At 47.7% G+C, this 22,595-nt stretch overlaps 1 protein-coding gene across 1 annotated transcript in view; it reads right to left on the bottom strand.

Annotated features, from left to right (window-relative positions):
• The window catches only part of Aco2 (aconitase 2), a 42,557-nt gene that overhangs the window by 4,884 nt on the left and 15,078 nt on the right, over positions 1 to 22,595 (bottom strand). Inside the window, exons 2-12 of the mRNA XM_057791501.1 lie at positions 21,125 to 21,261; positions 14,608 to 14,866; positions 10,541 to 10,633; positions 7,476 to 7,634; positions 7,122 to 7,272; positions 5,609 to 5,713; positions 4,297 to 4,388; positions 3,063 to 3,168; positions 1,297 to 1,454; positions 1,029 to 1,102; positions 411 to 522 (exon numbers count right to left, since the gene is read on the bottom strand). Coding sequence (XP_057647484.1) covers positions 411 to 522; positions 1,029 to 1,102; positions 1,297 to 1,454; positions 3,063 to 3,168; positions 4,297 to 4,388; positions 5,609 to 5,713; positions 7,122 to 7,272; positions 7,476 to 7,634; positions 10,541 to 10,633; positions 14,608 to 14,866; positions 21,125 to 21,261 — 1,446 coding nt within the window. The remainder of the gene's footprint in view (positions 1 to 410; positions 523 to 1,028; positions 1,103 to 1,296; positions 1,455 to 3,062; positions 3,169 to 4,296; positions 4,389 to 5,608; positions 5,714 to 7,121; positions 7,273 to 7,475; positions 7,635 to 10,540; positions 10,634 to 14,607; positions 14,867 to 21,124; positions 21,262 to 22,595) is intronic.

Genomic DNA, 22,595 nt, shown 5'->3' with positions numbered 1-22,595 from the left:
GGGAGATGGGCTGGAGAAATGGCTCAGACTACTGACTATTCTTCCAGAGGTCCTGAGTTCAATTCCCAGCAACCACATGTGGCTCACAACCATCTGTAATGAGATCTGGTGCCCTCTTCTGGTCTGTAGACACACATGCAGACAAAACACTGTATACATAATAAATTAAAAAAAAAAAAAAAAAAAAAAAAGAATTGAGGGAGACCCAGGCAGAAATCACTAAGTCAGTCATGGCTCATGGCTTCCCCTTGGATAACTCACATTAACAGTGACTGCTGCTGGGTAGGGACTAATAGGAGAGGCTAATTTTGTCCTTTTATATTTTCTAGAACATTCTATAATGCCAACCCTCTGACCCACCAGAGGGCTCCCAAGGTAGTTCCAGGCTAAGCCTGGGCATGCAGCCTCACCTCTGGAGATGTGACAAAGGCATGGGTCTCTGGATTCGCATCGTTGCGTCCTGTGAAGTTCCTGTTGTAGGAGGTGACGATTGTATTCTTCTCCCCCTTCTTGATGTCTTTCCTGCCAGAGCAGAGGACAGGATTAGAGATACCTAGTCCTGTCACGTGGGTTGCCCAGAGGTCAGGTGGTCTGCATACCTAGCTCATGACAGGAGGGGAATGGGAATGCCCTGAAAAGTTGCCTCCTCTGAGGGACTCATGCACTCAGCACAGGGGACAACCTCAAGGTCACTGGGTCGCATCTGAGACTGAGGAAGAGAGGCACAGTCAAGCCTGAGGTCTGAGTCTCCTCACCTGGGCAGCTCCATCAGAACAACCACTTGCCTGCTAGGATGCAGATGCAGCCTTTGTTGGTTTCTCCTGCCTGCCAGGGTTTCTGTCTCTGTCCGCTCAGGGCTTTTATAAGGCTCTTTCTAATCTGGGTGCCCAGCCATGCCTGACAAGGACTTCTAACTTGTAGCAGTCTGTGGAACCAGAGCCCTTGGGCTGGAATCTTCTTTCCAGCATTTATTCTGGAACTCTAAACCCTGGAGACAGAGGCTGACCTCTCAGCAATGTCCTGCTTACCTGTCCCACTGGCCGATGCAAGGGCCACAGGCATTGGCCAAAACAACGCCACCTACATCCCTCAGGATCTTTGCCTGCAGGGGACAAAGAGGACAGGAAACTATCAGGGCCAGGCACAAGGCTGATGGCAATGAGTAAGACAGCAGCCTGGAGGATGAAAAGCTGTGTCTGCATTGCCGTAGCCCAACAGGCCGTGGCTTGTCCTATCCTGAAGCATATATCAGCAGGCATGGTAGGAAGCCAGGGGCAGACACAGGCCGATACTCACATAACCATCCCGTTCAATGGTGGCACGAATCTGCTCAGAGCCTGGTGTGATGGTGAACTGGGACTTGCACTTGAGTCCATGGGCCAGTGCCTGCTTGGCCACAGCTGCTGACCGTCCCATGTCCTCATAGCTTGAATTGGTGCAGCTGCCAATCAAACCTGGTATATTGTGGGTGGTAAAGACAGAAGTCTCCATCTGACCTGGACAGAGTTCACCTACTGATCTGGCACAGAGATTATTTCTAATAGGCTGGAAGCAATTTAGGTATCCACAATAAAGAAAGTTACTCACGACCCAGTCACTAACACTCACTGACCATGACACTGAACACAGGTCATAGCAAAACCACTTTCACGCCAATTTATACATAAGCTTAAGTACACATAAAACCCAAAAAGTGTGCAGGACGGTGGTGGTTCATGCCTTTAAACTTTAATCCCAGCACTTGTGAGGCAGAGGAAGGGGGGATCTTTGAGTTCAAGGCCAGTCTGGTCTACATAGATAGTTCTAAGATATAGTCAGGGTTACATAGCGAGGCCCTGTCTCAAAAAAAGAAAAAGCTCGTTATAAAAAAGTACAGAGCCTGGTGGTGGTGGCGCACGCCTTTAATTCCAGCACTCAGGAGGCAGAGGCAGGCGGATCTCTGAGTTTGAGGCCAGCCTGGTCTACAAGAGCTAGTTCCAGGACAGATCCAAAGCTACGGAGAAACCCTGCCTTGAAAAACAAAAACAAAAAGCAAACCAACCAACCAACCAAACATCAGCGGAACTGAAAGACAGAATACTGTCTATTGATACCAAGTTTCCCCTATCAATGCAGCTACTTTTTTTTTCTTTTTTTTTTTTTTGGGAAGATGGCTGGCCTTGAACTCACAGATTCAACTGCCCTGCCTCTTGATGCTGGGATTAAAAGCCTAGCCAGCAGTTTATTTTTTAATTATTAAACCATCTTTTTAAAGAATAATTTACTTCAAACTAGTAAGGGTGAGCATTTTATGTAATAATACTTAATTCTAGACACTATAGAAAGTTCTTTTCACCCTTAGAAAAGGGGCAAATTCCACTTATCACTCCTGAGTTACAGATGGGGAACCAGGCTTGCTTTCTGAAGTGAGACTGTGTATTAGCAGGTGGCACAGGCACATTTATACTGAAAATGATTTTTGTTTATCTGGAAGCTGAGTGTAATAGCGAGCTGTACTGTTCTGGCAACTCTGAGCCCTCCCTCCGCTCCACAGTGACGCCTTCATGTGTCAGCTGAAGAACAGTGAGCTGATTTCCTCTTGGTTTGTGTCTGGAGCAACTTGCTGAGAGCACAAACTACTAAGTTGCAGCGCCAGGATTCAAACCAAGGCCTTGTGAGTGCAGGACCCAGGGTCTGGACAGCCAGGCTGTGCCAGATCCCAGCCAGTGCACCCACCCGCACAGGCAAAGCGTGTAAACAGCAGCACGACTGGTTGATTTGTGCTCGTACACAAGTCTACTTACAGAAAGATGTGCATGTTCATATACACAGCCACGCAGCAACATTCTCAAAGAACATTTTTCTGGTTAAGGTTGGAGTTAGAGGTGTTTTAAGACTCTTCTTGTGCATGTTCACTACATTACAATAAATATGATTCTATATCAAGCAGAGGTAATATGAATACTCATACCTGCTGCAGAAAGGGCCTGCCTTAGGAAGCACTGTAAAGATGAGTGTCCATAGCTCTGGGCTGAGCTGCTGACCCAGACACCTACCAACCCAACCAGGTGGAAGGCACTCACCCACTCTGATGTCTAGAGGCCAGCCCTCCTTCTCTGCCACACTGCCCACATCTGCTACTGGATGAGCCAAGTCAGGGGTGAAGGGTCCATTTATATGTGGCTTTAGCTGAAAAGACAGGGGCAAGGAGCAGAGAGAGGCAGAAATAATGAGGATGGACTTGCTTCAGATTCCCCACATTTCTATAGAAGGAAAGGCTCCTCATGTTCTCACGGCTCAAGCTCTGTCCCAGGAGACAGGTGGCACACAGCCCTATCAGGCTGTCCTCATCTCTGCACGGCACACATAGGAACTAAAGGTTAGAGTGATGTGCTCCACTCCATGTCACAAGTAGATGACAGAGGTACAGAAACAATGGGGTCACCAGCCTCAAGCCCATCACCTCCCAAATTACACTGTTTTTGAAGGAGCGGGGCCTGGTGAGAGGCCCGCACTCCAGCTACTTGAGAGCCTGAGGCAGGAGGACTGCAAGTATAGAATCCACCTGGGTTACAAAGTCAGTTCAAGGTGAGCTTAGTAACTTAGACTCTGTCTTACAGTAAAAAGACGAGGGCTAGGGACACGGATCTGTGTAAGGTGCCTTCAAGAAGTTGAGAGCTCTGGGTTCCACTGTACTACCAGAGGTCAGGATGGACCAAAAATGTTCCTACTGCAATCTTCTGACGGCAGACCACAGCCAGATGCTTTTCACATGGCAGGACTAACGAATGTAATATGCACAGCAGAGTGCCTGCCATCAATACACCAGACTATTACTGCACGAATTAGCCTTTAGCTCACACCCACCTTGGGTTTCACACTTAGTGAAATGAGGCCTACAGAGACAGATCAGCTTGCATCAGAACCAAGGCTGGCACTGAACTTCACACAGCCTGGCTTCTGTTGCTCTAGAGGCCTTTCCTGGCTCCCTGAACACCTCAGCATCCCAACCCACTGCAATGTGCCCTATGGACTCAAAGCAAATGAATCCTCAGGTCAAGTTCCTGGCCTCCACTAAAGTTGGGGTGGCAAATGGACACTTAGATCAGACCTGCTTTCTCCATAGCCCTCTGCCATCTCCTCCTCCTACCTGTTCCCCACTCCTGCCTGACTTAGGCCTAGGAACCAGGGCCAACTGCCATGCTGGGTATACAACTGCCATGCTGGGTATACTGGTAGGACCCACCCCCTCACCCCCCAGCCAAAAACGGAAAGTCCCACCCTCAGCAATCCCCCAAACCCTACTCCCGCCCTCACCTCATTGAGGTTAATTTCAATCACTTGGTCATATTGGCAGCCAGGGTCAGGAACTAAGTGATCCTTAAATTCTTCAGCAAGACTGGCAATGTCTGGAATCAACAAAGGAGGAAAATGAAACAAATTGGTTCTGAGACTTTGTTTATTTATATACCTGAGCCAGATACCTGCCACTTACCAAACAGCAGGTTCCAGGCAGTAACTAAGCCAATAGAGGGACAAATCCAACAGCACAGGATGCTGTCCCTGCCCCCCAGGAACTCAGCCTTCTGCAGAGGCTGTCAGTGAATGGAGAATGAGGAGACATCGGGAGACATGCAGGATATGAAAAATGGAGCACTGGATTACAGGCACACCCCACCACACAGCGTGTGTGGAGCATATAACCCCCCCCCTCCCACGAGGTTTCTCTGTGCAGTCCTGGCTGTCCTGGAATTCGCTTTGTAGATGAGGCTCTCCTAGAATTCAAGAGATCTACCTGCCTCTGCCTCTTGAGTGCTAGGATTAAAGGTGTGCACCATTACCCACCTGTGAGGAGCAGAATTTTTAAATTCTCTCTCTTTTTTTGATTTTATGTGTATTATATGTGTATTGTTTTGGCATGGGAGGTTTCGGAACCCCTGAAACAGGAGTAACAGATAGTTGTGAGCTGCCATGTGGTTGCTGGGACTTGAACCCAGGTCCTCTGGAAGAGCAGTCATGCTCTTAACTGGCTGAGCCATCTCTCCAGTGCCAAGGAATAGAATTTTTAAGAAGTCACTGGATGGAGAAAGGAGTGACAGGTACTCCAGGTGGACTCAGGAGGCTCCCAGCTTCCCAGGGCCCCTAACCTGTAGTTTCTACCCATTCACCCACACTGCCCTCCCTTCCCAGTTTCTAGTCCTTTATTTCCTTCTTTGAGCTTCAAAGAAATCAAACTAGGCTAGGAAAGTTGCTGGGGGAAGCTGGGAAGCTCCCTCAGTCAGGGAACAGTTATACAGAAGAGACCCATGTTGCTTCCAGAGCTTCCTGTATGGGGCACAGGGGAACTGTACCAGAAAGGACCAGAATTCAGCCCCTTTTCCTGTGAAACTCACATGGATAACCTATAGCAGGGATATTTAATGTAGATGCCAGACTCTTCAGAGGCTGAAGAGAAGTACAGATACCATAATTAGAAGCAATCACACACACTTACTTGGTCATTTGTCTACAGGAACTTTTGTGCCTCTGCATGCAGCAAGCCTAGGGACAGCAGGCTAAGGACTCATATCCTCAGGACAGGAGTAGGACATGGATGTGTGCTCACACCACTCTGCCCCTATGAGCTCACCTGCTCGACCTGTCTTGCTCAGGTACTTCTTCATCCTGTGATTGTACGGGAACACTGATGTGGTGGCCCCAATTTCTGCACCCATGTTGCAGATTGTTGCCATGCCTGTGGAGAAACAGAGCCCAAGGCATGAGGCTGCTGGGCCCCTTATCTGCAAGGTGGGCACAAAGCCCCTCATGCAGAAGGATGCATCACTGCCTTACTGCCTACAAAGCCACCGAGGACAATAGGCCCTCGGCCCTCAACGTCCCTGGCCAGTGAAGGGACTTCAGCCTTCATAAGCAGAATTCTGGCTCAGAGCTCAGAGTCTGTTTTTTCTGCTCAGCACAGCACAGAGTCACTGGGTACTGAAGTTGGCCATGGCCAGCCACTGCCTAGAAGTTACTATGTCTAACCTGCTTAGCATGGTTCAAGATCATCATAAAGATATAAATGCTGGGGTCTGGAGAGATGGCCATTGCCTGCTCTTCCAAAGGTCCTGAGTTCAATTCCCAGCAACCACACAGTGGCTCACAACCATCTGTAATGTCCTCTTCTGGCCTACAGGCATACACAGACAGAATATTGTACACATAACAAAAAAATATTTAAAAAAAAAAAGAAAGAAATGCTGGCACTGGACTTCGGTCTAGGTCTGCTTACCTGGTGCTCTGCCTTCTTATAGCTACACTGTGGTGCTACATAAATATTTTTCTGAGTGTGAGTGATGAGGATGGAATAAACTGGCAGAGTATGTGCCTGGAGTCCTAGCTATCAGCGAGGTGCAGACATGAAGACTGCTTGAGCTCAGGGAGTTTAAGGCCAACTTGAGCAACAAAGTAAGAATCCATTTAAAAAAAAAAAAAAAAATTGGAATGGCACCACTGTTTGGACCAGAGCATCTTGTAGCACTGGTGTGGCCCAGAAACATCTTGGCTTCTGTCAGGGCCTGTTAGTAACTTCCCAGTTGGGCTGGGTCACAATAATAAGAGTGAGCTCTTGTTACCTAACGAGATATAATAATTCTGCAGGTTACTACAGAGTCTCTGGGATTTTTTTTTTTAAAGATTTATTCATTTATTATGTGTACAGCATTCCTTCTACGTGTGCCCGCATGCCAGAAGGGGGCTCCAGGTGGCTGTGAGCCACCACGTGGTTGCCGGGAATTGAACTCAGGACCTCTGGAAGAGCAGTCAGTGCTCTTAACCACTGAGCCATCTCCCCAGCCCGTCTCTGGGATTTTTATGGATCATCCAAGACAGTCTGTATAGTTCATGGCCAGGTCCCTTCAGCAGAAGCTAAAACTGGTGTGGGTCCCAACTCTGCATGTTCACAATGAAGTTACTGTCTCTGTACAGTGGTCTCAGCTGTTTCATCAGAGCAGCAGGTTGTCTCGAGCCTGACCTCACGCTCCAGGTATGTTCTCAGCCCACACCCTGCCTGGACAACCTCAAGGGAAGGGCACTTCAACTTCTGCTCCACGCACATGAGACCTAGCCCAGAGTTCGGGATGCCGTGGGGCTGTCATCCTCACCGGTGCAGGAGATGGAGTCGACACCAGGCCCGTGGTATTCCACAATAGCACCTGTGCCACCTTTCACCGTCAGGATGCCTGCCACTTTCAGGATCACATCTTTGGGTGAGGTCCAACCAGAGAGGGAGCCTGTCAGCTTCACACCGATCACCTGAAACAGTGGGCAAGGCAGTTACAGGCCCTACGCACCACATACTATGATCCAGGAAGGAATCAAGGAACGACGCTTGCATTCTCATTCCTCTTGTTCAGCCCTACTCCTCCCCAAGAGAACCTAGCCTGGCTCAGCCATTTGGAACCCACAGTCCACCATGCACCCCCACAGCCCAGAGCAAGTCCTTCCCTAGCCCTCACCTTGGGACACTTCAGCTCCCAGGGGATCCCAGCCATGACATCCACGGCATCAGCACCCCCTACTCCAATGCAGATGCCTCCCAGGCCACCACCATTGGGAGTGTGGGAGTCAGTGCCAATCAGAAGAACTCCAGGATACGCATAGTTTTCTAGAATGATCTGAAAAACAACCAAAGATATTAAGCTTAAAAGCTCTCAGCACAGAATGGAAATGGACACAACAAAGGATCTGCTGCACTGCCCCCACTGACACCAGACCACCCAGACATGCCCGGGTATTCTTGAAGTGTGGGGTAGGGGCAGCCTCATTTAAGCTACTCTTATATGGCCAGGTGGCCTGGACTCATGAACAGCTCTGTGTGACTTGGGCCTGTAAATGCCTCCCTGTGCCTCAGTCCCCTTATTTATAGTAATACAAACACTCAGGTCATCTTAACTTCCGGATATGGTAAGAGTGCCCTGCGATGGCCTGGGACAAGTATGATGAAGAAAGAACTCCCGACAGACTCTCAGCTCACGCAGTGAACTGCCCAGGTTGGGAGCTAAGCCTCCCAGGCTTTTCATCAGGGTAAACAGTTCTGTCAGAAACAGGCTTCAGTCCCCACAGGGCATTTAAATAAGTACTGAGATGTAGCAAGATTCTCCAATGTCTGAGAAGCTGCTTCTCAAGCCTTCATACCCTGCAGATGGCTCTGAGAACATAACTGTTTGCCAGGGCTGCTTCATCACAAGCTCTTCCTAGCTGTGAAGGCCTGGGGATGAGTGCTCTCTAGGCTGGGTGAGAGGGCCAGGGTGACACCTACATCAGTCCTACCCCACTGTCCAGGGCCTCCAAGGTCTGGACTCATGGGAACGTAGGTGTCCAGCCCACTCCTTGCCTGGGTGTTCGCTTTACCACCTACTGTTTTTTGTGAGGCCTTGGGCACTTAGCCTCTTGACCTCTGCCTAGGGATCAGGATGTAGTTCTCAGCCACTGCTCCAACATCTGCCTGCATGCTGCCATGCTCCTCCATCATGATGAAAATGGACTAACCCTCTGAAGCTGTAACAAGTCCCCAGTACAATGTTTTCTCTTATAATAGTTGTCTTGGGCATGGTATCTCTTCACAACAACAGATCAGTGACTAAAACACATGGTTCCTGGGAATGTTATGTTTTAAGAATAATGCTGAATGCTTAGAAGTGGCCAAGGGCAGGTATGAGCATCTTGTACTCACCGTCTCAAGCTTTGGATTAGGAGCTGCCAAAAAGACCTGGGCCTTTGAACTAAAATGGAATGAGGGATACCTGGACTGGAGTGCCCTTCATAACAAAAGGCCAACTGAGAGTGGGCCCATATGCCTTCATACGCTCTGGTCCTTGCTGGCTGTGTGGCATGGCCGCCCTGTCACCCTGGCAGCCCTGTCCAAAGGGCAATGCAGTAATCCACTCTTGGCTCTGGTCTCAAAGTTGGGCAGAGCCAGGGGCCCAAGCAGGGTCAGATGACAGCCTGAGTCAGCTGCTCTGCCTGGGGTGGAGGTGGGATAGAGTCACCTTGGAAACTCAGAGGATGGGTAGTTAACGAACATACACCAGGCTAGGCCTCAGCAGTCACCTTTGATGGAAGGAAGGCAGAACCTCTCTGAATCGTATGCACGCACAAATTTCATTTTGTTTTTGGAAACAAGGCCTCAATATACAGTCCAGGCTGGCCTTAAACTCTCAAAGATCTACCAGCCTCTGCCCCCTTCAATATTGAGATTAAAGGTGTATGCCACCCTGCCTGGCCTACGTTTGTTTATTTATTTATTTTGAGAAAGGGTTTCACATTGTAGCTCAGGCTCTTTAGAATTCAGCTTTGTGGCCCAGGCTGGCCCTCAAACTCACAACAATCTCTTGCTTCAGCCTCCTGTGTTCTAGGATTATAGGTGTGCCTACCATAGTGGCTCTGTGGACAAAACTGTCTGCCAAATTGAAACCAGTCTTAGAAGACTCTGGGAAAGCACCTGCTAACATGGCCCATGGCATCAGCACTTCCACCCTGCAGTGCCCAACCGTAAAGGGAACCCAGCAATGCTCTGGGCAGGGATGGGAAGGGCACCCTGTTGACAGAGGCTGCAGAGCATCTCGGTGGAGCAGAGCACTCTCTCCCTCAGGGCCAGATCCCTACTGCACAATTAGCCAGGAACTGTCGCTGGGTGAAGATATTAATTTTTTTGCCTCGATTTCCTCATTTGTATGTTAGAATAAAACTACTTATTTCACAAAGTTGTGGTAAGTACTAATAAGTTAATATCTTTATTATTATTTTAAATATTTATTTATTTATTATATATACAATATTCTGTCTGTATGTATGCCTGCAGGCCAGAAGAGGGCACCAGACCCTATTACAGATGGTTGTGAGCCACCATGTGGTTGCTGGGAAATGAATTCAGGTCCTTTGGAAGAGCAGGCAATGCTCTTAACCTCTGAGCTATCTCTCCAGCCCCTATCTTTATTATTTTTAAATTTATCATGAAAAACAGCTCAACTGGTATAATACTTTCCTTGCATTTATAAGGCTTTGAATTCAATACCCCAGCACCACAAATAATTATAATTATGTTTAAAAATTATTTTAGATTTGTTTATTTATTTATATATATGAATGTATGTATGTATGTATGTATGTATGGGCTACACACCATGTGAACACCTGGTGCCTGTGGGAGTCAGGATGGGGCTTTACATCCCCTGGATCAGCTACCTACACAGCTGGACTTAATACTTGTGAGAAAAGCGATACACACAAAACAGCTTATTAGTGAACGTAGCTCCAAAGTACCATATAAATGACAGCACTTGAACTACAGTATGAACAAACATCTAACTTCTATCCCTTCCTCTGCATATGCTCTCAGGTATCTCTACCCCTGTAAACTGCAGTTACATACCTATAATCCCAGTACTCAGGATGATATGGCCCCAGCACTCCTGCTCAGCTCTCCTAAGCCTCAAGTCCCCAGCAGGCCTGGTGTATGCTCTCATTACCAGAGTGAAACCTGGGCTTGGGGCCCGTGCAGACGGGCTAAGCTCTGTGTTACCTGGTGAATGATTCCAGATCCAGGCCTCCAGAAGCCCACACCATACTTGGCACCTGCAGTTGCCAGGAAATTATACACTTCCTGGTTGATGTCCTAGTAAAACAAATCAATAACCAGAGTATTAGTTTGATCTGGAATGACCTCACACTCCACACTCCCTCCCACACGGTGCTGACATGCTGGCATCGTGAATACAAGTCTTCTCTCGTAGGGCTTCTAAATATAATTCCAGAGGGCTTGGCTGCTGGCCTGCAGTATCAGCTGGCAGGCCCAGGGAGAGAGACAGGGGAGCAGAGACAGCTCTACTTCATGACACCTGGCCAGGGCAACAGTTTGGGAACAAGTCCCTGCCCTGCCCCGCGCCTCAGTTTCTTTGTAGAAGGATAATTAAGAAAGCCTCCTCTGGCACTCGATTCCCTAGCCAGTGCCAACAGTGAAGGGTGTGTGTCATATGGTACCTGTCTACTAGGGTGGAGGGTGGACACAGAGTGAGGGGGACTATCACAGGGAAGCAAGGGGACCAAGTGAACAGCCTGGTTTTGTTTCTCCATTGAGTTGTGGTTACCTGTGTGGAAACTCAACTAACATCAAGCTAAGCAGCCCCACAGCTCAGGAAGAGGGACAAGACTGCTGTCAAATCCATTTTAGAGATGGAAAACCAGAGGCTCAGGTGAGGCCTGTCCAACCACAGACCTGGAGAATCCAGACAGAACCCAAGGCTGTTGCCTCTGAAGAGGGTGTAAGACTCCACCTGAGAGCACCTAGCTGGTGCCAGTCCATAGCAGGCGCACAGTACTTGGTAATATGTTTGGCAGGCCCCAGATGAATGGCCGCTAACTGGGTGGGCACTGATCTGAAGACGATGAGCTCCACTGTTCCCAGGTTCCTGCAGGCAAGGACGCCCTGCAGCACAGCTGGGTCTGATGAGGCATGTCCACTGGACACGTGAGACTGACCAGGGACAAAAGGGACAGTGTCATGGTGCAGTCTAATGCTGAAAAGGAGGGACAGGTCCCACATTTAGTAAACACCCTGAAAAAAGCTTTAAACCCCTGTCGTCCAGTGTGTCCTTTTGAGAGTCCACTTGGTCCCCAACTAAAAGAATGGCCGACAAGCTGTGTTACCAAAGCAATCCCTTTCTAATTAATAATTAACACACCGACCTTGTCTTTTACAAACCATTCACTTGTGAAACTGGGACCCAGGGCAGGAGGATGGGTACACTTGTATGTTTGTGAGATGATAAACATATGCAGAACTGACCATATCCCTCCCCTTCTAAACCTGCATGTCTCTTCAACGCTCAGGTTGAAAGTTGACCATGACTGTTACACAGGACCTTTAAGAAGCCTCTGCCCCGGTGAATACAGACGCTGTTATCGTGGAGTGCGGTACTGATACAGGAGTTAGACCTGCCTGATGTTCCCCGCTCGCCCATGTTTGCTTGCCCCTCCACCTCATGACAGCACACAAGTTCTTGCTAGATGCCTGGACGTTCCATCCTTTAGGATGGAGCTGAATGAGCTTCTATAATGTATGATTTCCCTCATCTTAGTGGGCTGTTAGGGCAGCAGGAAACAGACCTAGACAAGTCTTTCCAGGACTCTAGAGTGTAGAAACAGCCTTTCCCACAGCCTTCAAGGTTCTGCCTGCTTTGTACATTCCGTCTTCCCACAGGGCTCAAGCCTACAGTCCTCTCTTCACTCTCTAAGTTTCAAGTTTCTTCCTGTTGCAGGACCCTTTGTGTATCTGCTCATTTATCTATTTATTTATTTAGGTGGGACGGCAATGGGACATAGGGCCAGCAGCTCACAAAGGCCAAGCTGATCTCAAACTCACTGTAGAGCTGGGGATGAACTCCTGATCCCCGTGTCTCCACCTCCCAAGTGCTAGAGTTACTGGCATGCTCCGGCATCCCTGGGCTTTGCTAATCTGTCTTGAATTTCTTCCTTCAGTTATCGGTTTCAGGGTCAATTTATAGTCCCACCTCCAAAGGAGCTGCTCCCACCCTTCCCCAAATCTCAACCAGACCTCTTTCTTACAGCACAGAGCCTGCAATTTCCCTTCACATCGCAGTGACTCGGTTTCTCCAGACAGAACTTTAAGATCTGTGAGGGACAGGCCCTGCTAATCTAGTTTCTGCCATCGCACTTAACATGCAATGAATGTTCAGTAAATAAACCTTTGCTGAACACAAGAAGGAATGAGATCGGAAATCTAAGGTTCTGTGATCCACACCTCTACCACAAATGGTGGCCCTGCTGTGGCAGCTGTTCCAGGGTCCCTGATTTCTGCAGCTCCTGGCCCTGCAAAGACATGTCACATGATCACTCCTAAGAAGCTAATGTGGAAGTTGCGAGCCTGCAGACAGGCTTGATCTCAGCTGAGTGGAAAGTGCCACTGTGCCCCTCAGGACTCTATGGGTGGCTAACAGTGGTGAGAAAAAGCTAGAATGGGGGCCAGGTGGTGTTGGCACATGCCTTTAATTCCAGCACTTGGTAGGCAGAGCCAGGCGGATTTCCGTGCATTTGAGGCCAGCCTGGTCTACAAGAGATAGTTCCAAGACAGCTAGGCCTGTTACACAGAGAAACCCTGTCTTGAAAGAAAGAAAAAGAAAGAAAGAAAGAAAGAAAGAAAGAAAGAAAGAAAGAAAGAAAGAAAGAAAGAAAGAAAGAAAAGCAAGCTAGAATGGGAAGGCTGGCTGCCCTCAGTGTCTCCCAGGGGTCTGAGAGGCTCAGTGAACCAGGCTGACCCGTGTAGCTGGAGCACTTTAAATCACACGCTCTGCTCTGTGCCAGCTGGGCTGTAGGCCTGCCAGCATTCACCTCTTGCCAGTGACCCCTGGAGAGCACCCACTCCCACTGCCAGGAGCAGAGAGCAGGCGGGCCTAGGGCTGGGATGGCAGGGCCAGGTCTAGGAGTAGTATTCAGGAAGGTACCATAAAGTTGGAGGCGTGGGTTAGAGTTCACAACAAGATGGGGCATTCAGCTCTGAGTGGCAGTTTCAGTGGCACACAGCCATTAGCAAACCTCCCAAAAGAAGAGGCATGGAAGAAGGCTGTGAGCATGAGAGCGCCTGCCACTCCTGCAGGTGAGAGAGTCAGTTCATGGTGCTGCTACACTCAGGAACCTCCATCCCTTTCCCTGGCTGATCCCCAGGGTTCAAAAGAGAACAGGAGAGAGGTCGCGTGTGACATGGGTACACACATAGGAGATGGGGCTGTGGGACAGAAAGAACTCTGACTCCAGGCACCAGTACTGTGTACCAGCACACCAGGCTCCGCAGCAGCACCTCTCTCTCTCTCCTCCTCAGACAGGGTTTCTCTATGTAGCCCTAGCAGTCCTGGAACTCACTCTGTAGACCAGACTAAAGATTCACCTCCCTCTGAGGATCTCGGGAGTTCGAGGCCAATCTGGTCTACAGAGAAAGTTCCAGGACAGGCCCCAAAGCTACAGAGAAACCCCGTCTCAAAAGCAAAGCAAAACAAAACAACAACAAAAAGAAAGAAAGAAAAAGAAATATGCTAAACCCGAGGCTGGAAAGATGGCTCAGCAGTTAAGAGCACTGGCTGCTCTTCCTGGAGGACCTGAGTCCAATTCCTAGAACTCACATGGGAGCTCAAAACTGCCTGCAGTTCCAGTTCCAAGGGATCTAACACCCTCACTCAGACATATACGGAGGCACAACACCAATGCACACACAATAAAAATCATTAAAAAACAAATATGCTAAAGCCAACCAGGTGGTAGGAGGCAGAGGCAGGTGGATCTCTGTGAATTGGCCAGCCTGATCTACAGAGCGAGTTCGAGGACACAGAGAAACCCTGGCTGGAAAAACAAGAACAAACAAACACAAATTCCTCAGGGCTGGGGAATGACTCAGTGGTAGAGCATTTGCCTGTCATACAGGAGGCTCTGGGATCTATCCTTAGATCCTCAGTACCATGGAAAAAGACTGAGTCAAGCAGCTCAGTAGAACTCTGCAGTGCTCCAGCTCTACCTCCCTTTCCCCATGTCACACCCAGTCCCCCCCCCCGCCCTCCTCACCCCCCCCCCCCCCGGGCTCACCTTGGCCCGGCGCAGGTCTTTCTCACCCCCAACCTGGGCTTCAATCAGATGGTCACAGTGGATGGTTGATGGCACAGCCACCTTGGGCAGCCCACTGCTAATGAACTGTAGCATAGCCATCTGGGCTGTTGCATCCTGCATGGCCACCCGGTCGGGCCGTAGACGCAGGTACGTCTTTCCCCGCTCGATCTCCTGGTTGGCTGGGTCATCCAAGTGTCCATATACAATCTTCTCTGAGAGAGTGAGAGGCCGGTTCAACCTATGGGCAGAAGGAAGGCAGCCTGGTAGCAGCTTTGCAACTCAACTGCCACAGCTTCTCCTTCTCCATGCTTATAGTAGAGAGCAGGCATAGGATAATCTGTTGCAGGATCCCAAGATCCACTTGGGCAGGATCAAATCAAAGCTGTTCCTGTGGCATCTCCAGGACACAGGGAAATATTTACTGTGCTGATTTGAAATTAACGTGAATGTCATATAAATGTCAGCATCACAGAAGACAGGACAGGTGTGGTACATGCCTGCAATACTAGTAACTGGGAGGTGGGGCTAGGGATCATATCAATATCATCTTTGGGTATGTAGCAAGCTAAAGGCCATGCTAAAAGCCAGTTTGGGTTTAGATGAAGTCCTTCTTCAAAAAAAAAAAAAAAAAAAAAAAAAAAGATAAACATAAGGTAACAAGACTAGTTTTCTCAAAGAATATTTGCTTTTCTACTACACTACTCTATTATCCAACAGATATCAATATACATTTTCTCATCTGATATTAAATACATTCTTTTTTTTAAAGATTTATTTTTACTTAATATATGCTTGCCTGCACTACAGAAGAGGGCATCAGATCTCATTTTGGATGGTGGTGAGCTACCGTGTGGTTGCTGGGAATTGAACACAGTACCTTTTAAAGAGCAGTCAATGCTCTTTCCCTCTGAGCCATCTCTCCAGCTCTAAATACATTCTTTTTTAAAAAATATATTTATTTATTTTATATGTATGAGTGCTCTACCTGCACGTACAACTTTATGCCAAAATCAGATATTAGGCCCCACTGTAGATGGTTGTGAGCCACCGTGTGGGTGCTGGGGATTAAATTCGGGTCTCTGGAAGATAAGCTTGTATTCTTAACCGCTGAGCCATGTCTCCAGCCTTTAATTCCATTCTTGTCATTTAATAAACATTCCAGCGCAGGAGCCTTCAGCAGAGAGATGTTAACAGCTCAAACTCAGTCGACAGCCTGAATCCTGTCTTGGAGCCCCTACGTTTGATGGCACTTTCTCCTGTGTCCTCAGCCATCCTAAGACACAGGAACCCTGCCAGTGTTGCCTTCACTCGACTTGCTGCAGTCATGCCTGTTTCTCTATTTACAAGGCTTCCCTGCCAGTTTCACTCACATACACCTGAGAGGTGTGGCTTTGGCCTCCGTCTCCACCTCCCATTTAGGTTTCTCTCCCCAGATCCCAACTCCTTTGGAGGCTCATGGCTCCCTTCCACTTAAAGACAAATGGCAATCGAGCCAATCCCTCAAACTGGCACAGACTCTGCCAGGACTCGAGTTCTTCCTCCTCCCGAGCCAACCCTCCACAAACCATGCTAGCTGCCTTGTGTTTGCCAACACAACACAGCAGCCATATATTCCTCACTTGGACTCCGGAAACTTCAGATCAACGTGAGACTGCCTGGAAAGCATCAGTCACCCACAGCCCAAAGGCCGGGGGTGTGGGTGATCTGACACCCAGAGTCAGAAGCTCTGGGTTATAGTTGACCCTGTTACTAAACCTACTAAGAGACCACATAAACAAACTGACTTCCCCATGGAGTCCCCTCATCTACCTGCCTCAAAGTACAGGACAAGACCGGAGTTAAAAGTTTACCCTTACAGCACCTCCTTTGTTTTGAGGCTTGACCTCAAACTCATGACAGCCATACTACCTCAGCCTCCTGAGTGCTGGGAGTATAGTGTGCTACTGCTGGTTGGCTACTTGTTTTGTTTTCAAGAAATGAGCTACGTGGCTTAGGCTAGCTTCAAATTTATAATCCTCACACCTCAATCTTCTCCCTCAGCATTCCCAATGCAGGCATTACATGCACACACCACCACACCTGGCTAATTTGTGACTGTGAATGTATGTATAGTATATATTGTTGTTGTTTTAATTTATTTATTTATTTATTTTTTAAATATTTATTTATTCATTCATTATGTATACAATATTCTGTCTGTGTTACCAGAAGAGGGCACCAGACCCCATTACAGATGGTTGTGAGCCACCATGTGGTTGCTGGGAATTGAACTCAGGACCTTTGGAAGAGCAGGCAATGCTCTTAACCTCTGAGCCATCTCTCCAGCCCTTATTTTGTTTTTTTGAGACAGGGTTTCTCTGTATAGCCCTGGTTGTCCTGAAATGCACTCTATAGGCCAGGCTGGCCTCGAACTCACAGAGATCCTCCTGCCTCTGCGTCCTGAGTGCTGGGATTAAAGGCATGTACCACTGTCACTCAACTTTTTTTTTTTTTTTAAATTTACAGACAATTTTAATTTTATGTGCATGGGTATTTTGCCTGTATGTATGTCTATGCACTGTGTGTGCATGAGGAATTCACGGAGGCCAGAAGAGGGTGTGATATTAGATCTTCTTTTTTTTTTTTTTTTGAGACAGGGTTTCTCTGTGGTTTTGGAGCCTGTCCTGGAACTAGCTCTTGTAGACCAGGCTGGTCTTGAACTCACAGAGATCCGCCTGCCTCTGCCTCCCAAGTGCTGGGATTAAAGGCGTGCGCCACCACCGCCCGGCGATATTAGATCTTCTTGAATGGAGTTACAAGTGATTATGAGTTGCCATGTGGATTCTGGGAATCAAATTTGGGATCTCTAGAAAAACAGTATGAACTCTTAACTGCTAAGCCAGCTCTCCAGTACCTCTGCCTTGTTTTCGGGGGGCAGGAATTCACTTCATAGCCCAGTCTGGCCTCAAGCTCAAGAAAAAAATCTACTGTCTGTCTCTACTTCTTGGATATTAGAATTACATGTTGCTGGAATTTGCAGATGCATGCTACTATGCCTGACATAGCTCAGTGCCAAGCTGGTCAGGGCTACAGAGCCAGACCCTATCCTCTTTAAACAAACTAACAAAGATACTCTTGAGGAACAGCGTTCCTGAGGTAGAACCACACTGACAAATGTATACAGGGTCTACTTTGGAGCTGGAAAGTAAGTAGCTCAGGAGGTGCTAGGCCTTGTATCTAGCCCTCACCACCAGAGACAAAAACCGGCTGAACCCATCTGCCACACCCCAGAGCTCTTTCCTGCCCTCTGGTAATAACTCTTCCGCCTTTCCCAGTCCACCATGGATCTGCATTCTGTCACTGAAGGTGAGTGCTATCAGGGTACTTCGTTCTGGGATTTTTAAACAGATGTATTGTTTATATGTTTACGTGGACATGTGTAACTGCAGAGCCCACATGACTGCACTGGATTCCCGGAGCTGGAGTCATAGGTGGTTGATTGTAAGCTGTCCAACCTAGGTGCCAGGTATTGAACTTGGGTCCTCTAGAAGAGAGCACTGGGTCATCTCTCCAGCCCAACTTTTAGGATTTCTTAAGCACCTTGTGTGTATAACTCATTTTATACTCACAGTGCAGATGAGGAAAAAAAGTGAGTTCCCCAGGCTCCAAAGTGGCCACACATAACTAGAAGCGAGGAGCCAACAGGGTGTGCTGCTGTCTGTGCCTGAGATTGCCAGCATGAGCGTGCAGCAAATGCAGATCCTTCCTTCTCTTCTGCCTGCCTGGGCCGCAGCCCCTAACCTCACAGTCCCCTAGCCCTTGAATTAAGAGCTCTTCTCTAAGGCTCTGGCTGTGCAGTGTAGCAGCTCAACCAGCACTTCTATGAACCTCTAGGTCTGCGTCATGAGAGCCTCCACTAAAAACAGCAGGAGCCTGAGGTGCAGGGGCTGGCCATCGGTTTGCAGCAGCATATTCCAGGCTGGTGGGTGGTAATGACTCACTGTTCTCTTTCTGGGCCCAAGAGAGCTGAAAAATAGCACCAAGACCTTGAAAGCAAATGCCTGAAATGCTAGTTTAAAAAAACAAAACAAAAAACAACCTGGCACTGGGCTGCTGAGTTACAGCTCAGCAAGTATAGGGACTTGCCTGGAAGCCTGATGACCTCAGGGTGACCCACGAGGAACAGGCACACTAAGCAGTGTCGTAAAAGACTTAAAGCCTGACAAATCAGGAAACTCTGGACAGTTCATCGTTGCATCCTCCTGTGATTGAGGGCAAACTGGTCCTCTCTGTTTACCTGTCCCTTTGTTGTTCTGGGGGCAGAGACCTAGTTCCTGAAAACAGAATCTGATCCTACTGTTAAAGACACAGGTGGAGGAGAGTCCTCTGGCAATGTTCTAGCCTACTTTAAAGTTCTTTAGACTAGCTTGATCTTGTTCAGGTCACATCCATTCTATATTCATGTTTGATCAAAACATAACATGCATGTTTGAAATTCTCAAACAACAAGAAAATTTCTTTGAATAAAGCTTTAGAATAGCCCCATGTCCACTTTTTTCCTACATATAGCAGGGTTTCTCAACCCTGGCACTCTGAACACGTGGGGTCAGGTGACTCTGCTATGGGACTGTCCTGTGCACCGTGGCATGGTTAGTGGTGTTACCAGTCCCTACCCTTAAATAGCAACCCCTCACTGTCTCAAGGTAACCAAAAATGTCTCTATACACTGCTGAGTATCTCCTGGGGGCAAAACCAACTATCTGAGGAGCATTAGTTTATAGCAATAATGATAACAGAACAACCCACGTCTGAGTACCAGCAACATGCAGATAATGGACTAAATTCTCTGGATAACATAGGATTGGGGGAAAAAAAAATCAGTGGAAGTTTTTGTTTTCTTTAAAATTCAAATATGTCTATTGCCTTAAAAGCTTGGTCCTCTTGTGGGACTCCTAACACAGGGAACTGGGGCTATTTTTTAACTGTTCTGCTGGCTTTGGGGACCCTACTCCTCATACTGGGTCGCCTTAGTACATGGGGAGGTGCTTAGTCTTACTGCAACTTGACATGCCATGGTTTGTTGATACTCATAAGAGACTTGCCCTTTCCTAAACAGAAACAGAGTGGTGGATTAGGGGGTGGAAACAGAGGGTGAGTGGGGGGAAGGACTTGGAGGAGAGGAGGGAAGGGAAATTTCAGCTAGGATGTAAAATAAATTTGTTAAAAATTAAAAAGTTTGAGGCCAGCCTTTTTCTATACTGTAAGTTCTCGGACAGCCAGGGATGCACAGAGATACCTTGCCTTAAAAAACCAATATAGCAGGGCTGTGTTGGCCAATGCATTTAATCCCAGCACTCAGAAGAAAGAGACAAGTGGATCTCTGTGAGTTCGAGGCCAGCCTGGTCTACAAAATGAGTTCCATGACAGGTTCCAAAGCTACAAAGAGAAAGCTTGTTTCAAAAACAAAACAAAAACAAAAAAAATACAAACAAACTCTAAATGGCAAGTAATACTTCCTGGTCAAGTTAGCAGGAAGCTCCCTTCTGTGCCAGCTCTCCTTCATGCCAGCATGATTAAAAACGGAGGACAAGTCTTGAGGATGAAAGGAAAATTCAGTATTTTCCCACTGGGTAGTCAGAGTCTCAAGAATAAAATAAACAGTGTTTGCTGGAGAAAAGTATTTGTACAAGGTCCTGTGTTGGTAAAGACAGTATTCTCCACTCTGGCTGCACTTGAAAAAATGCTAAGAGTCTGGCCAGCACTGCCCACATTTTGATGTCATCCATTCCTGGAGGATCCTGGGTTTTTTGTTTGTTTTGTTTTTGGTTTTGGTTTTTAGAGACAAGGTTTCTCTGTGTAGCCTTGGCTGCCTCCAGAGACTAGGACTAGAGGCATTGCACCAGCATGTGCTCACAAGCATACACACAATAGATTAAATGTAATTTAAAAAATAATATGGCTTGAGAGATGGCTCAGAGGTTAAGAGCACTGACTGTTCTTCCAGAGGTCCTGAGTTCAATTCCCAGCAATCACATAAAGGCTCACAACCAACTATAATGAAATCTCGTGCCCTCTTCTGGCAGGCAGGCATACATGCAGGCAGACCACTGTGTACATAATAAATTTTTAATTATAATTTTTTATTAATTTTATTAATAATGATAATCATAATAGAACCAATGCTGGGGCCATTAGAGTCAAGTCAGACAGAACTGAACTGACTGTAGGCTTCACCATTCAACAAACTTAGAGCCTTAGAAGGTAGTTCTCTACTCTGACACTCTTGATGCTTCTGCCTCCACCTCTCAAGTGCTGGGATTGCAGGCATGTACTGTAGTTCCTGGCATTCTGGGCCTTTTACTATAATTCCTTGGAAAAGGGCCAGCAGTTCCAAAGCAAATATTTTCCCCACAGGGGCCTTTGTTTTCTAAATAGTAGATCCTGCCACCATCACTCCCGACGCTTCCTGGAAGGGAAGCAGTTCTCAGTCAGCACCTCGAGCTCCCCTCAGGCTTACCGTTTGCGGACAATGTTAATGTTCTTCTCTAGCAGGTCATAGCGGATGTACTCATTGGGCTCAAAGTGGCTCATGGCCACCTTGGCCCGTTGGCACAGGACAGAGGCCACATGGTACTGCCGAACACCCAGGGCCTTCTGCAAAACAGAAGAAAACAGTACCATGAATGGGTTTCTCAAGTGTCTACATTTGAAAGGCAGGTCCAGATGGTGAAAAAAGGAATCAAGTGCCATGAGCTGCCCTATGACTGTCGCCTTGATTCCCTTAACTGAAGCATGGGTGACTTAGGAGCCACAGAAACCATGGAAGGAGAAAACGGGAGAATTCATAGCAGAATCACTGGTTCAAAGGCAAGTTCCACCACATAAGTTATAACAGCTGAAGAAAAGAGCTAGAGGAGCCCGTAACAGGGATCTAACCAGTCTGGGGACCATTCAGGAATACCGTGTATGAATGTTCCAGCAGTTCTGAAGCCCAGACTACAGCTAGAACTCTGTCCACTTTGTAGGTTCCCTGAGGGTGGAGCACGGCTCCCTTACTGCCTAGTACATTTCATGAAGCATCAAATGTATGCTTCCTAGATAGAAGAATGAATGAGCGAAGCCTGTCCCAAGCTTTGGTCATTACCTCACCCTTCCAAAAGCTGTTGCATGGCTCCCTTGCCTTCTATGCAAGGGGTAAGTGATGCTAAGTGACTTTTAATGTAGGCCACTAAAGGACTAGCTTCTGTCAGGCAGCCTCTGGCTCGAGCTGACCTGGGAGAAGACCATGTAAGGAGTCCAGAGAGAGGTCCCCTCGGAGAGAAACAGAGGCCTCCTGCCAATCCCAGCACTGCCTTGAAAGTGATCCACATGGCAAAGGAATGCTTCTACTCCAGTACAAGCCTTCAGATATCTGCAACCCTAAGCAACATCTGAAAAACCATTTTTTTTCCAGTAGTGCTAGGGCCTTATGCATGTAAGACAAGCACTCTACTACTGAACTAATCACTCATCCCGACTATACCTGCTCAAGTGAGCTCATCTGCAAACTCCTGGACTACAGAAACTGAAAGGTAACTGGCGACTTGTTTTAAGCCTGTACTTTGAGGCCTGTTTGTTATACAGCAATCAGCAAAAAACAGGATGGAGGATATTCTAGTTAATTTTAAAACTCTGGATGACAACATTAATAGAGAAGGAGGCCAAGAAGGAATAAATCAATCTGTCTTAGGAGGGTTCCTATTGCTGTGATAAATAAAACACTGTGACTAAAAAGCAACTTGAGGAGGAAAGGGTTTATTTTGTTTACACTTCCAGGGAACAGTCCAGTATGGAAAGAAGTCAGGGCAGGAACCTGGAGACAGGAACTGATACAGAAGCCATGGAGGAGTGCTGCTTACTGGTTTGCCTGGCATTCGGGACCACCAGTCCAGGGGTGGCACCACCCACCATCCCACATCAATCACTAATCAAAAAAATGCCACATAAGC

This window comes from Chionomys nivalis, chromosome 17 (genome assembly GCF_950005125.1).
Source record: "Chionomys nivalis chromosome 17, mChiNiv1.1, whole genome shotgun sequence".
NCBI lineage: Eukaryota > Metazoa > Chordata > Mammalia > Rodentia > Cricetidae > Chionomys > Chionomys nivalis.
The sequence above is the reverse complement of the archived record's forward strand: the minus strand, read 5'-3'. Positions and strand labels throughout refer to the sequence as shown.